This window comes from Ailuropoda melanoleuca, chromosome 11, assembly GCF_002007445.2.
Source record: "Ailuropoda melanoleuca isolate Jingjing chromosome 11, ASM200744v2, whole genome shotgun sequence".
NCBI lineage: Eukaryota > Metazoa > Chordata > Mammalia > Carnivora > Ursidae > Ailuropoda > Ailuropoda melanoleuca.
In genome coordinates, this window is record NC_048228.1 from 107,184,214 (window position 1) to 107,199,402 (window position 15,189).

The 15,189-nt window shown below is 60.6% G+C and overlaps 1 protein-coding gene across 10 annotated transcripts in view; it reads right to left on the minus strand.

The window, feature by feature from the left end:
• The window catches only part of ABLIM2 (actin binding LIM protein family member 2), a 142,533-nt gene that overhangs the window by 45,704 nt on the left and 81,640 nt on the right, over positions 1 to 15,189 (minus strand). For 6 of the 10 annotated variants that reach the window (XM_019796776.2, XM_019796782.2, XM_019796778.2 and 3 more), the window contains 4 exons: positions 10,542 to 10,619; positions 4,260 to 4,406; positions 1,772 to 1,804; positions 61 to 181 (listed from right to left, as the gene is read on the minus strand). In XM_019796776.2, the coding sequence (XP_019652335.1) occupies positions 61 to 181; positions 1,772 to 1,804; positions 4,260 to 4,406; positions 10,542 to 10,619 (379 nt within the window). The remainder of the gene's footprint in view (positions 1 to 60; positions 182 to 1,771; positions 1,805 to 4,259; positions 4,407 to 10,541; positions 10,620 to 15,189) is intronic. The other 4 variants (XM_019796783.2, XM_019796781.2, XM_019796780.2 and 1 more) reach the window with 1 other exon arrangement.

The window sequence follows — 15,189 nt, forward strand, 5'->3', positions numbered from 1 at the left end:
AGGGAAAGCAGCAAGAAGTATGGCTTCGACCAGGGGCAAAGAAGCCATGGGGCTAAGTACCTGGGCGGCTGTGGTGCTGGGGCGACCGTGAGGTCGGGGTGTAGCGCCCGAGGCTGACCGACCCGGTGGAGCTCGGGCTGGAGGTCCGGCACTGCTTGTACGAGCGGTCATCCTGGTCCCCCTGGGAGGGAAGACAGCCTAGTGAAGAGCAGAGCGGAGGGCACTGCCCGCCCGCCCCAACACACACATGCACCCTCCTCCCGGTATTCGCCCTCTGGACCAGAGAGGCTGACTCAATGTGGCCCCAGGACGAAATCTTCTGCACCTGCCAGGGCCCCCCTAAAGAGCCAGGTAGGGGCCTGGCCTTGTGCCGACACTCTCTGTGGCCTGAGCACAGCCCCAGCGCCTCCCGATCCCAGAGGGCAGAGTCTCCAACAGCCCTTCCCTATGGCTGGACTCCCGAGGAGGTGATGAAGGCACCTGGCTCCCCCTGTGCCCCTCAGCGCCCCTCCTGCCCCACCCCTCCCAGCACCCAAGGTCCTTTTTGAGATCTTGGAGAACCGTGAGATTCTGCATTCTCCCACACAATGGGGGCTCCCAGGTATGGGAAGTAGGAAGGCACTCCTCCCAGACCCGGAGGCCCAGTTGAGTCAGACCCACAAACATAGGCCCACAAGACTCCATTCAAGCGGGATAAGCAATGGTTTGGAACGGTCAGAGCAGGAGGCAGGTGGTGTGAGATGGCATGACATGGCGGTGAGGGGAAGGGCAGGCTGCTGGGCCCGCCACGGCTGGGCACGCTGGCCAGAGTCCTGAGACAGCCGAGCCCGGCAGCCCACCGTGGGGTGGACACCACTGATTTGCCCTGGAGGCCAGCACGGAGATGAGCACAGGAGAGGGGAGAGTCTGGGTCTGGCGCTCATGGCTCTCATGCTTTCTGAGCCAACCTTCTGTCTCCTAAAGCCTGTCTTTCAGCAAACCCAGCCGAGCACTGTCCCCAATGCCTGCCCAAGCCCCCACCGCCACACTTTACTCAGGCCAGCCGTCACCTGGCTTCACACTGAGCCCACCTGGCCTGTCCCACCCATGGCAATGGGCACTCTGTCCCAGGGGGTGGTGGCATGTCTGGGCACCCTCCGCACAGCCCCATGGGCCAGCTTCCACCCCACGGCATCCTGCCTCCTCGCTTAGCCTGGCCGGGGGGCTGGCCGGCCACATGTGGTTTTCGAAACTCGGCACTGATGGCCACTTGCCCGGTCTGGTTGGCGCATTCCTGGATCTGAAGTTTCAATGCCCATGCAGACTGGAGTCTGATTGGCACCTGCCCATACCACTGAGGGGCTCTGAGAAACAGGAAGACAGAGCTGCACGCTATAAATGCCACTTGATAGAGAAATGCTTTCGGAATATTCATCTGCGAGGATCTGGGTGCTCCGTATGTCCCACTCAGAGGAGCACGAGGTGGGCCCAGGCTAACCCAGGCTCCTGGGTGTTTTCTCTACAGGAAGCCAGGAGCCAGACCTCGAGAGGGCCATGTCCCACGTGTCGCCACTGCAGGGCCGACAGGTGCACCATGGAAGCATGCAGATGAGACGTGATTATAAAAATAACCAACCCAGAACGCCATTTCAGGCCACCGAGGACCATGGGCCCAGACCCCACGGTCAAGAGCCACAGAGGCCCTCCTGGGGGTGCCCTGGGCGGTTATGTTTATAACCCGGGCGGCGAAGCATGAGCAAGAGGGGGTGTTGGCTGGGGGGAAGGCGGTTACCTCCGTCGGCGTTGGCGAGAGTACCTGCGGGGACTGTGGATACAACACAGAGAGCGGCCTGTTAGGTCACTTGGGGGGGTACAGCACAGGGCAGAGACATGTCCTCACGCCCATACCCTCCTCCAAATGGGAAAGGAACCCCATGAGACATAACGCAGGATTCCAGAACTTTCTTTTGGGAGAAATACAGTCTATGGCACCCCAAGACAGGGGTCCCCAGGACACTTCTTTAGGCCAACCCTGGAGTGTGCCTCCACGACAGCCCACCCTGACGTCCACTGCTCTCCCATGAGGTTATATTTTCCAAAAGGAAGACCATCCGTTCGGGGTGTGGGGTGGCGACATCCTCTGAGCCCGGCAGCCTTGGTTTTCTCCAGAAAGCAGAGACGAGGGGCCCACAGAAAGGAGGGCCATTAGGGGCCTCAGGGTTTGAGGCTCCCCTTCTCTGCAGAATGGAAAGGGAAAGAGTCCCCTAATCTTCCCTTTTCATTAAAGGGGAGACTGAGGCTCAGAGAAGTGACAGCAGGTCCCCAAGCATCCAGTCTGCTGTTCTTTTCCCTGCTGCACCCCTGCACTGGTGGCCAGTTGCCAGAGGCTGCCATCCCAGAGGAGGGGGCAGAGCCTTCCAGGCCTGAGGCCAGCGTCTGCTCAGCTCAGTGCCTGACCCTCCTTCTGGGGCTTCCATGTCCCCACCCCATCATTTGCCCACAGAAAGGTCCCCATGGAGACCACCACACAGGCTCCAGCCAGCGTGTGGCAAGGCCAGGAGAGGGGCGAGCCCTCGGGACCCTGAGACTGGGGAGCGAGGGGATTCTGACACCCCCGGGTAATGCAGGAGCCAGTGTGGAGGCCACAGTGACCAGGGCTGCCCCGGCCCAAGTCCCACCTCTGCCTTGGTGAGCCACCCGGCCCAGCATGTCTATCCCCTGAGCCTTGTGCCCTCATCTGCAACCCAGGACACTTGCTGCTATGGTGCCGGGCCACGGGCCACGGACACACAGGAAAGCCCAGTGTCCACACAGAGTGAGCAGGCCTGAGGGGTGGGTGACGACCCGCACGGTGGTGACCCGCTCAGCCACGGCAGTTGACCCGCCAGGGGACGGAGGGACACACCCGTGGTTCACAGCGCGCCACCGGGGGGGGGGCATCAGAGACTGTGTGGCTCAGAGTTGGCATGTGCCACACAATGCTGGGCTCTGTGTGTTTGCTGACACTCATGGAACCCTGGGAGCAGGACTGAGGGTGACAACGCCCCACACCCACGTGCACATGTGGCGCCCCCTGGCCCCAGGGCTCCGTGGCACTCGCAGTGGCGCTACACGTGGCTGAGGGCGCCGTGAGCCAGTCTGCGCAGGAAATCTCAGGCTCCAACTGGGGGTGGGGGGGGTGGCCCGGGGCTGCCGACGCGGGGACGGGAACTTGAACCCAGGCCTCTAGCTCTGGCTCCCGTGGCTTAGAGGAAGCCTGAGGGGCAGTTACGGAAACAGACAGCACGTGATCTTTGGGGCAGAGAGGCCTAGACTTGTCTTGACTCTGCCACTGACCATTTGGGGGAGCTTGGCCAAGCCAGTGGACCTCTCTGACCCTCGTGCGGTGCTGTCCACCGGTGCTCAGACCAGACGCCGGATGATAAAGCCCCACGCACAGCTCGGGCACGTGGTAGGTCGGGGCATGTCGGGACCCATCCTTGTCCCGCCTCTTAAGGGGGCTCATCACCCAGATCCTCAGGGTCCCGGGTGTCCCCTGTGGCAGGAGCCAGCCAGTAGGGGCGCCAGCTGGCTGCCGAGCAAGGGAAGTAGGGTCCTTGTCACCTCCTGCCCTGCCTCGGGGTCTGCGGCAGGGCCCAGCCTCTGTGACAGCAGCCCACGGAGCGTGGCGCCCCGAGCCTCAGCGCCATTTCCGGAGAAGCAGACAGGAAGGCCCGGGGACACATGTGAATGAAGGTCCTGGGTTTTCCTGCCCTGGGGGTGCGCCCGTGCTGGGCCACCCACACGTGGATGACACACGGGCTCAGGCCACCAGCTGGCAAATCGCATGTCCTATCTATCCCGGGCACCCACGGCCACACTCGAGTCTCAACACCACCAAAGAGCAGGGAACATCAGCGGCGGACTCCACGTGAGCTGGAGAGGAGCCGCGAGAACGGAGTCACTGGGGAGGGACATGCCCGAGGAACACTAGGGAATCCGTCGTGTGTGGTCCAAACAGGTGGTCAACGCACGGGACTCACGAGACAGGGGGACAGGCCAGCTGCTGAGGGTGGCAGCTCTCCTCCACCCTGCGTATTTCCTAACCCCTCCCCCACCGAAGGAGACCCCGCAGACTCACCCCTTCAGGAGCCGCCTGTGCCCGCGAGGGTGGGGGCAGAGCCCTTGGGGCCTCTTGAAAGGGGATGCACAGAGGCCATCAGACGGGATTACAGGAGGCCGAGAGTCAGAGGGGGCGGAAGCGGATGGGGCCCTTGCCGTGGACACATTGCCCGCCATACCTCGTGACAGCTCGGCCTGCCCGCCGCCGAGTGGCTGATGTACGGCGAGTAGGAGATCATGTCGGGGCGGTCGATGTTGTAGATGGCCTTGCTTTTAGGAAGAGCAGCCAAATCCCTGTAGTCGAGAATCTCATCGCCCAGCTTCGCCTGAGAGAGAGCAGAGGGCACTGTAGACTCCCAGACCGGGGGCAGCAGGTGCTCCGGCGGCCCCGTGGATAGCGGGGCCCAGCCCAGGAGCCACGCTCTGTGAAATGGGGTGAAGAGGCAAAGGCACACAGCCGGGGGGGCTCATGGTCACGTGGGCCTGGGTCCCTCGGCCCCACCACAGAAGACCACACGCTCCTAAGGAAGTGTGTTCTCTAAGCCTCTACTTGTCTCCCTGCAGATGGGACAGATGGTTGCTCAGGACAGCCCCAGGGTCAAGGAGGTACAGCCTGTCACCGTCCTGGCACAGAGCCCAGCAGACAGCGAGCCTCAGCCCATGGCCTAAACATGCCTACACTGCATGAATGGTGCACACACAAACCCGCACAAACAGGCACAGATGCGAATGCACACGTGTGTATATGTGCACGTGAGTACACGGATGCATACACGTCGGCACACACAACATGCATGTGCGTGCGCACACACAGACCCATGTGTGGATACATGCAATTAGCACATGAAAACACATGCATACACAAGCATGTGTGCACACAAACGCCTGCATACAAAAAACATGTGCATACACAAATGGCACAAGGAGGCACTGAAAGTCACAAGCACACATACACGTGTCTGCACGCAAACACACGTGTTCACGCATGTGCACGCATAAGACAGATGCACACACACGACATGCACATGTGTGCAAGCACTTAAATATGTACCTAGCGAGTGCATGTCTGTACGCACACATGCAAGCACCATGTATACACTGGTGCACACGAATGCACACGCACATAGACGACGTGCCTACGACAGAGCTACTCTCCCCACTCACTCACTCCCGCTGCCGAATACTAGCACGCCCACTCGCACAACTTGTATATGTCCATACACTCTCACACACCCACACTCGCAGGGACAGCACACACTCACTCTCTCACCCACCACTGCACACCAGCACATATGCTCACACACTCTCCCACACCCACACCAATCCATATTCACACCCCTCATGCCCACACACTTGCTCATACACATAGAGTCACACACCGGCACATATATTCATGCCCCCAAACTCACACCCATACATGCACACGCACACATTCCCATGTAACAGCACACGTGTACACACATAATCACACTCACCCAAACCACTACACACCTACACACATACTCGCACTCACATGCGGTTGCATACACACTCGGCAATTTTGACCACTTGAGATATGGCAGCAAAGGGTCTGGCACTTGACGGGCTGGCTGGGGTGGGTCTTCAGGTGGGGCTAGGACCACAAGTGGCCCACGGCAGGTGCTCACGGGTGATGCACACAGAGCCACTGCATTTGCTCAGGTGAGGGCCACCTGACCGCTCGCTTTCCTGTGACTCGGCCTTGCCCTGCATCACCCCACTGCTCTGAGCTGCTGCCCCCACCTGCCGCTCCTCCCTGGCTGCAGGGGCGGCTGGGGGCACATGGCAGGCTGAAACACGGCCCCGGGCTGGGCAGGACCACACACACAACCCTCAGCTGTCATAGCAGGGGTGATCATCCGTGTCAGTCCCCGTGTTCCTGTTGTGGGTGCCAACGTTCCCATCTATCCGGGAGTGGACACGCATGGTCACCTCCTCCCACCTCGCCCCCCTCAGGATTAATCTCAGCCTGGCCTTGCCGGCCGTAGGCAAAGCTGGCAGTCATGCTGCCCCCACGAGCTTGGCTCTACCTGAATCCCGACAGAACCTTCTGCTCAACCCCAGGTCCTGCAGTGACCGGGCCAGGGCCAGCGTGGGCCCACACTCCTCTCTGCTGCAGGACGACCTGTCTCTTTCCAGCCCAGGCGGCTCTGGTCCAGACCCTCACTGCTCACATCGACACCCGGCAAGAGCCTCCGGGGGCATTCCTGCCACACCCGCACCGCACACACATGGCCCACAGAGGCTGCTCTGGACCCCCAGCTACAGCACAGTGCCCTGCAGCTCAAATCTTCCAGCAGCCTCTCCAGGTGGGTGATGCAAGCCCTCGCTGCGCTCCCCAAACGCAGGGTTGACATTCCCGGCCTGCTCCCCCTGCGGTATCTCCTCCCTGTGCCCCCAGCGTGCCAGGCTCAGCCCCAGGTTCAGTAGCCCCAGCCCACCTACCCTAGGAAGCCTCCCCTGACCACCCGACTCCAAGGCTCTCATGAGCTGGTGGGTGCTCTTGGGGTGAATGCTGCCATTTGAGACATAGGTTGAGAGAGGGAACGTCTGATGTCTCAGACCTCTGACTCGGCCCTGTGGAGCCCTGGGCACGATTCAGCACGCTTGAGTTCCAATCCGAAGTCTGTCGTTTGTAGTCAGGATGGGCCCTGATCGGAATTTCTGAGCTCTTCCTCAGGGGCCCTTGTGCACCTGCTTAAGCTAGAGACTCACTCCTCTGCCCATGCTGCCTACCCAGCCGAGCTCCCTACAGCTCCCCGGCCACCTGCAGCCCGCAGGCTTGCCTCTGGCTGCTCTCCCTCCCAGGCCTCTTTGCCCACTCACCCTCTGGTTCTTCCAGACTCAGCCTAGGCCCCCTTCTCTGAGAGACCGGCCCTGCTCCCCTCCACCATTTGGCTTGGATGTTTGTCTCCATTAAGTAAAGGTGAAGATGTGGGTTGGCACATAAGTCTCCCCTTCTCTGGAACTAGTGGTTCCTGGGGGTCCATGACTCTGATTTATTAGAGTCTCTCCCTAATCCCATGCCTGGCACGGCAAGTCCCTTGGGGCATGCTTGCCAAATTGAAATAAAATCCATGGGGCATCTGGTAAAATCAGGTGGATTCTCTGGGCCGTTTTACAAGACGAGAACACCACCCAGGTCTTGTCCACCCTCTGGATTTCACAATCATCCAATGCTGACAGTGGAATGAGGGGCTGGGTGAGGCCTGCGTTCACGGTCCCTGTGCAGGTGGACCCCCTTCCCTGCCCCGGACCCTGTGGCTGTCAGCCCCACTATGCGCGGTTGGCGAGGTGGGTCCTGACCTGGGTTAGCCCCTGCTGATCCCTGAACAGCAGGGATCAGAGAGGCTGCCCGAGGGCACTGATATTGCCCGCCCCCACCCTGGACAAGGGCTCAGCTCCTGGCTCCCCAGCATCTGTCCTGCCCGGGAGGCGCACAGATCCACTTCCTCCCATTGCTGGCCCTGGGGCGGTTGCCGTGACAACGGGCTAGGCTCTCTAATTGGCGGAAGGTCACTGGGACGCGCACATGTTCTTGTGATTTCTCTTCGCTATTTTCTCTCCCATACTCTGTCCAGCATGGTACACAATAATACACGGCCATCGACACATAGTTACAATAAGTGTCACTAATAATACACCGTAGTGGAATAATGCTGATTTTCTGCTACGCCTCGTTACTGATTTACTGCCATTCTGCAGAAAGGTTACAACAAAATGTGCAGCATGACCTCATTTGGGTTAAAAAAAAATACACACAGTGCAGAGAGACCTATGGGGTGCACTGCACAGTAGCAGCAGGGCTACTCTGGCGGGTTGAATAGCGTATGGTGTCCACATCCTCCCGCTCCACTGGGCTGCCGGGCAGCTGGCACCCTTGCAAGCCACAACGGTAGCAGGGCTGCCCTCCCGAGGCCCCGCACAGAGCACGGGGTCAGACGCGCAGTGGGCCAACCTCAGATCCCAGCAGAGAGACGAAAGAAAAAGCAGGGCAGAGCCTTGAGAGAGGAAGGGCTTGTTCGCCAGACTCATGCCTCCTTGGTGCAGGAGTTCCGGGGATGTGCGCCGACTGGGTGCTCACCCCACCCTGATTTGGGGGGGACAGTTGGGTGCTCTGGCCTGTGGCCTGCCTGGCACCTAGGAGGGCAGACGTGTCCAGGCTGGGTGTTGGCCACGGTGCCTGGAGCCCACGTGTTGCCACGGGACGGGTGTGCTCTTGGGTGGGGCTCCGAGGCGTCGTGGCTGTGACGCAGACAGATTTCCGCGGGTCTCTGAGCGGCATCTGAGAAGCGGGTGCGGCGACCCTGGGAGGAAGGGGGGGTAGGCAGAGGAGGAGTGCAGGGAGCACTCACGTACCTCCATCGTGTCATGCGAAGAACTGGCGGTTCAGACTGGGGAGACTGGACGAAAGTAGCTTGCTCGGGGCCTTCTGTGTGAAACGAATCCAGGGCACCCGTACGGGCCGAATGGGAAGTTTATCTAAGTGCAGACCATCTGCCTCGGATGAACGCGCCGCACTGTGGACGGTCACGGGGCCTCTCAAGTAACCGTGACCACCGTGGCCAGCGTCACTGCTCATTGCATGGTCACGGCAGTACCTCGGTCCTTGACAAACGCCAGTCCGTTTAAAAGAGGAGCTCACACCTGGTGAGCGGTCAGCACGGCTAGCGGCCACAGAAGCCGGGTCCCCCGCTGCGCGCTCCACAGACCTTGTCCCGCTGAAGTAACAGGAGCCATAATTAAGATCTTTCATGACAGCGACGGCTCCGTGGGCTGAATCAGGTCCTGCCACATCCGTATTTTGAAGCCCTAACCCCTGGGACCTCAGGTGGGACTGTGTTTGGAGATGGGGTCTTTACAGAGGTGAGTAAGGTAAAATGAGGTCACGAGGGCAGACCCCGACCCAATCCGACGGGTGTCTTTATAAGAAGAGATTAGGACAGAGACACGCACAGAGGGACGGTGACGTGAGGACCCAGGAGAAGACTACAAGCCAAGGAGGGAGGCCTCAGGAGAGCCAGCCCCGCCCGCACCTGGCTCTCAGGCTCCCAGCCTCCCAGACGGGGAGAGAATCTTTTTCTGTGGTTGGAGCCACCGGGTTGCGGGACTTACTTGCTCTGGTGGCCAAGCTACGAGCACAGATGTCATACGGATCATCGCAGCGAGCGTTTGCGAAGTCCTCCCGCGGGCCCAGGGCTGCCCTCAGGGTTCCCACGCTGTCCTCAGCGGGCCCTGGACAGCAGGTACTGTGGGTCTCTTTTGGTACAGACGAGCTCTCAGAGGCTCAGAGAGGTTCACTGCTCAACTAAGGACACACAGCGGGTCTGATGACTTCGTGCTGCCTTTCTCCGCCTGAGCGCACATTCACAAAGGGCCACACTGCGATTCAGCCTCGGGGCTCGTGACGGTCACGTTCCCCCAAGGACTAGAGTACTTGGAATTGTTACACGTCAGAAGTAGGGTCAGGAACGAGTCTGCATCCAGCTAGCACGAGATTCAGGGCTGAAAACGTGTCAGGAAGAGCAAGTCCAGCCCCCACTGTGTGGGAGGAAACAGAGGTCCTGGCCGGGCGGGAAAGGGATGGGAGAAGCGACGCGCCCCAAGTCACCTGCTGTTCCTCCTCGCGGTAGCGGAGCCAGGCCCAGACACCCGGGCCAGGGCTTGCCCCTCCCCCACCCTGCTGCTCGAGGCTCCGGGTTCTTCCCCAGACAACGAAGTTCGGTACTTACAGGTAAATTAGCAAAAGTACCAACCTGCCACCGCTGATCCTGCCACCCAGAGGTGCTTGCTATTACAGAGCTCCCGGTCATTTTACACTTGTGCGTGCACACATATGCACCCATACACACGCACCCCCATATGCACACGTACATACCCATACACACGCACACACAGCCATACACCCAGGCACATACACACCCAGATGCACACACCACACACACACCCATACACACACATACTCCTGTGCACGCACACATACCCATATACACATGTACTCTTCAATGAAAATGGGATCACACAACATATCTTATCTTCAACATGCTTCTCGTAGGAACACATGAGAAACACTTCCCAGGGTAACAGGTGCAGATCTGTACCGCCATTTGCAGCGCCTGCCCAGTCCTACGTGTGCCAAAGTATTACTTATTCAGGCAAGCCTTAAACTGTGGGACAGGGACACAACATTGATCTGACACCCTGTGGACAACAGTTGTGAGCACATCTCTTTGGGCAGCATCGCCGTGTAACCAGGGAGTCCCTGGGTGGCACAACAGTCCTCGCTCAAGGCTCTTAGTCTGCACCGGCCTGTGCCCCATGGCAGGGGCGAGAGTGCTGGCCCCGCACCCTGACACCTGAGGACACCCCAGCCCCCAAGGGCACCGCAGCAATGACCCAGGCCCGGACCGTCTCATCACCAGCCTCCCTGCTCTCCAACTCACATAGATCACGCGGCTTGGAGACCCCGAGGTGCTGGAAGCAGGTGCAGAAATGATGCTCTCAGAGGAGCTTCTGGTTTCCTGGAAAGGAGACAGGAGGAGACTGAAAGCAGAATATGTTGATGCCAGAACCTTCCAGATGCAATTATCACAGGTCACACTCCAACTAAAATGCCAGTAATGAGATTTTTTTTTTCCAGGTTGAAAGAATTCTTAAAATAAACATGTGGACTTGAATGAGCGGCTGGAAAGCTATAATCAGACAGACGCAGCAGGTGACAGGGGCGGCAAGTGCAGCAGCGAGCTCTCTGCACGGCTGGAAACGCTCCAATGATCACCCGCCTTGCACGCACGGAAATTATCTGTGTTTCAGAGGACAGGAGCAAGTGATGCATTTTCAAGGGATTCTGCACGCTCCAATGGCCAAGGCCATCCCTTCTACCCAGAATGTTGCTGCTCAGAGATGCGATTTTCCACCTAGATTATGGGGGTGGGGGGGTAATCGCTCATTCTATCAGCCCGGTCATCCGCTGTTGGACTCTACGGCCACCAAATCTGTGACCTGCTCCTTGAACGTCCACCCCATCCCTCCTCCCTCCCAGACCACATCTCCTGCTCCCCCCCGAGGGGATGGTTTCCCTGGCCTCTCCTCTGACCCCAGCATCAGGGCTGCCCAATCCTGCACGGACACCCTCCTTCTCCAGCTCTCAACCCACTCACTATGCCTACCTCTTTCTCCACCTGTAGGGCATGACCTGGTGGCTGCCTGCCCCTCCTGGTCCACCCTCCACCCCTGCCTGGACCGCACACCACCTGGCTTTCCCAGGCCTCCCCAGCCAAGAAGGCTGGCTTGCCTCCCCACCCTGAGGACGGCTCCCCCTGGCTGCCTCCTCTCTGGCTGCCATCCCTCTAGGTGGCCCACACCCACTGCAGTGGTGCCAGCAGCCTGGGAAGGGCCACGGTATAGGCTGAATTAATTATGTCTCCCAAAACTCGTATGTTGAAGCCCTCTCTCCTAGCACCCCAGAATGGGACCCTGTTTGGAGAGAGGGCATTTAAAGATGTGATTAAGGTAAGATGAGGTCATCTGGGTGGGCCCTAATTCAATCTGATGGGTGTCCTTATAAGAAGAGGAGATCAGGACACAGACACGGGCAGAGGGACAGCCACGTGAGGACATCTACATGCCACAGAAGGAGGCCTCAGAGGGAATCAACCCGTCTCCACGTTGAGTCAGGACTCTCAGGCTCCAGGACGGGGAGAGAATACATTTCTGCTGGTTGAGTGACCAGCCTGCAGCATTTTATGCAGTGGCCCATCATGGGCCGTGGAGCCCTGCCCTCCCAGCTGGAGGACCGACAGCTGCTCCTACCCTCAGCAGGACAGCAGCAAGGACAGGACAACATCGGGAGCAGATGGGAGGCCTGTAAGGCACGGGGGGTGGCACCCTGGGGAACCTGATTATAGCCCTGGTTGTGCATCTGGGGAGGAACGAGGAGATGGAGAGGGTGTGATGCTAGGGGCCCACGCCTCCGTGCTGGTCTGTCCCCGCCGCCCACACTCCCAGTTACTGCCAGCTTCCTCCAGGACCAGGCATAGGGCTGCCCCCTCCTGTCGGTGCCTGCCCTGCCTCCCAGGGCCCCAGCTGTGCCCCAGTGCTGGACGGGGCACTCACCCAGGGCTTCCGAGGGCCAGCGGGGCTCAGCCCGACCCCACGTGCAGTCTCGAGGCCTCGGCCTCCCCCAGGTCAGACACAGCATCACATGCTGTCTGCGGAGAAGACCCCAAGCAGCTAACGGGTGTGTGTCTCTCGCTGGCCCTGTGCGCAGGTGGCCCATCTCACCGGCCCCAAATAAGGGCCGTACCTCTTTATACACATGGAAAAAACCCTTTGAGTCTCTGTTCCTTCTCTATAAGAGGGAAACGCCCTCCTGAAAGGCACTTCCTCTTCTGAGGATCCCGCCAGAGAAGTGACGTGCTGGGGGCTCAGTGCTGGCCAGTTATCTTTGCTGTCACTTCGGCTCAGCTTGGGCTTAGGACAGGAAGCCTCTTGTTTGTAAAGCAGACTCACTGTGGGGGTTTTAAAGGAAGGGGAGCCTAAGCAGCCTGGCCCAAGGACTGCCCGGTGCTCCCGGAGCGCCTGCCTGCACGGGGGCGCCACCAGCATGAGCGGGGCGCTGGGGCTGCCTCAGTGATGTGCTCCAGCACCACAACACATCCCCAGGGGCAGCGCCTCCCTCTGTCCCTCTGTGCCCTGTCCCCAGATGGGAGGGAGCTGGGTCCTGGGCTCTCTCTCACTTTCCATTAGGACTCCCACATGCCCAAAGAGCCTCACAGTTAATAAATACCCACTGTGTTCTCAGGGGCGTGTTCACACCCAGGAGACAGACAGGGCCGGGCTGCTTGCCCAGCACCGTCCCCACCACTCAGCCTGGCCTGGGCAGGCACCATCCTGTAACAGCGACTAGGGCACCTGGTTCTCATGGGGTCACATACGAGTCAACCGACACGGTGCAAGGGGTCCAATTCCTGCTCTCCCCCTGTTAAAGCTGAGGGCTGAGGCTCAGAGAGGGCTGGCGGTCTGCCCGAGGTCACACAGCCGGGCAGAGGCAGAGCCAGGCTGCAGCCCCGAGGATTACTCTACTGCTCTTGGCTGCCACGGAGAATTCCATGGTCACTCACGTTCGGCCAGGCTGTCCTTGCACTCGGGCCTCTCCAGCCGGTCCCACCACGGCAGGGAGCTCAGACCTCTGTGTATAGAGCGGAGTGGGGGGGGGGACTGCCTCTTGAGCCTGCAGCCCTGGTCCTCCCAGCCTGCGGGATCAGCCAGGCCAGCCCAGGCTCCCTCCCTCCCACCACGTCAGACCCCCGACCCCAGCCAGAGCAGAAGCCCACCTAACCCGTCCCCCGCCGCCCTCACCTTCAGTGTGCATGGAACTCCCCCCGGCCACCTGCCAGGCTGGGGCCGCCCCTGCCGCGACGCTGAAATAATCCCTCAGCGCGCTGCAGATCGCTGGCTCCTCCGGCCCAGGCCCCGAGCCACAACGGGCCGAGCCCTGTGACCCCCATCCGGCACCATTTGCCAAGGCTTGGCTCCGGAAAGACATCCTCTCTCCCCACCCTGCCCCCTGGGCCCCACCCAGATGCCCCCCCACCCTGTTGCCCCTGAAACACCTGTACCCCGGAGCCTGCCCACCCCACGAGACGTCAGGGAAATCTGCAAGGGGCAGGGGCCAGTCTGTCTCACTCATCTCTGCGCTCCACCAGCAGCCCGAAGGTACTCAGTAGGCGCTCAGCGGCCAGCTGCGTGTGGAATGATCACGTAACCCAATGACCAAGGACACACAGGGATGGGCAATCAGGGCCACCCTAGTGGACCCTCGGCAGACACCCAGAAGCTATCCTTGTCCTGGGGCGTGCCCACGCCCCAGGGGGATGCAGGCAGGGAGGACAGAGGTCCCACCCTCGCCTAGCCTGTCCTCGCAGGGACCCCAGCGCTCGCCTCTCTTGCTGGAGAGCAACTCGGGGGCACGGACCGAGCTGGTCCTATGGGTTCCGGAGCCTGGCAAGGAGGGCACTTGTTAAATGACTGATTACTGGTCAGTTAGTGGTGAGTTAGCTGTTGTCTGGATTACCAGGTTGCTGTGGTACCACCTCCACCATGGGGGCTGCTCTCAGAGAGAGTTAGAGAAGCCCGCACCGCCCCTGCTGCGTTTCCCAGGGGCCAGGCCCGCCGAGCTGACCCGCAGCTGACCGAGGCCAGCTGTTTCACGCTCCCTCACCGGCTTGCACGGAATGAACGATACAGGAAAGTACAGCTCTGTCTTCCCGTCTCGCAGGCCAGGAGCGGCCAGCCCAGCGGGGAGAACGGCCGCTCTGGCGGGGAGAACGATCTGCAAGGGGCCCCCGGGGTGTGCCGGCCCCGCCCTGGGTCTGTTCTCCCTTCTCAGGCGAGACAGAGGAGGCTCTCAGGGGCCGGAGCGAGGGAGGGTGAAATGCGGGACAAGCAGGGCATGACCGGGGCCTGGATCCTGTCCCGGGACACAGAGGAAGGGCCCCGCATGCCAGCCCCGGGCACAGCACCGAGGGGACAGCTGTTCTCAAGGGACGGCCTTGGCACCAGACATTCCGGGGCGTCTACAGAGACACAGCCCAGGAAGCCAGGCCTGGCTGTGCAATGACCCTTTCCTTCTTCCCTGTCTGGCAGTCAGGGGACCTCCCTTCCTCTGGGCCAGTGGCTGAGGTCACCGAGGGCTGACCTCTGGGCTGAGAGCAGAGGGGGCTGCTGTTGCCAGGCCTGGCCAGGGCCGGGCTCCCTGCAGGCCCTGAGGCCAGCTGTACAGCCGGCTCCAGAATCCAGGAGCAGGGCTGGGCATGCCGACCTGTCCTTGAGTGGGCTGGCCACGGGCCCGAGTCCCCCTTTCTAACCCGGTCACTCTCAGGAGACGGGCCTGGAGGCTTCTCAGCACGTGGGCTCCCTCCAAGTCCCCCTGGCAGGCCTTCGGGTTGGGATTTGGGGAGGGGTCCCACCGACAAAGGTCAGGACCCTGCGGTCACTTCAAGGTCAAGGAGCTGCCTGGCTCGTCTCTGAGGCCCAGAGTGGCCCAGGAGCAGGTTATAGAGAAGATTGTGAACTCTATCAGCCACGGTG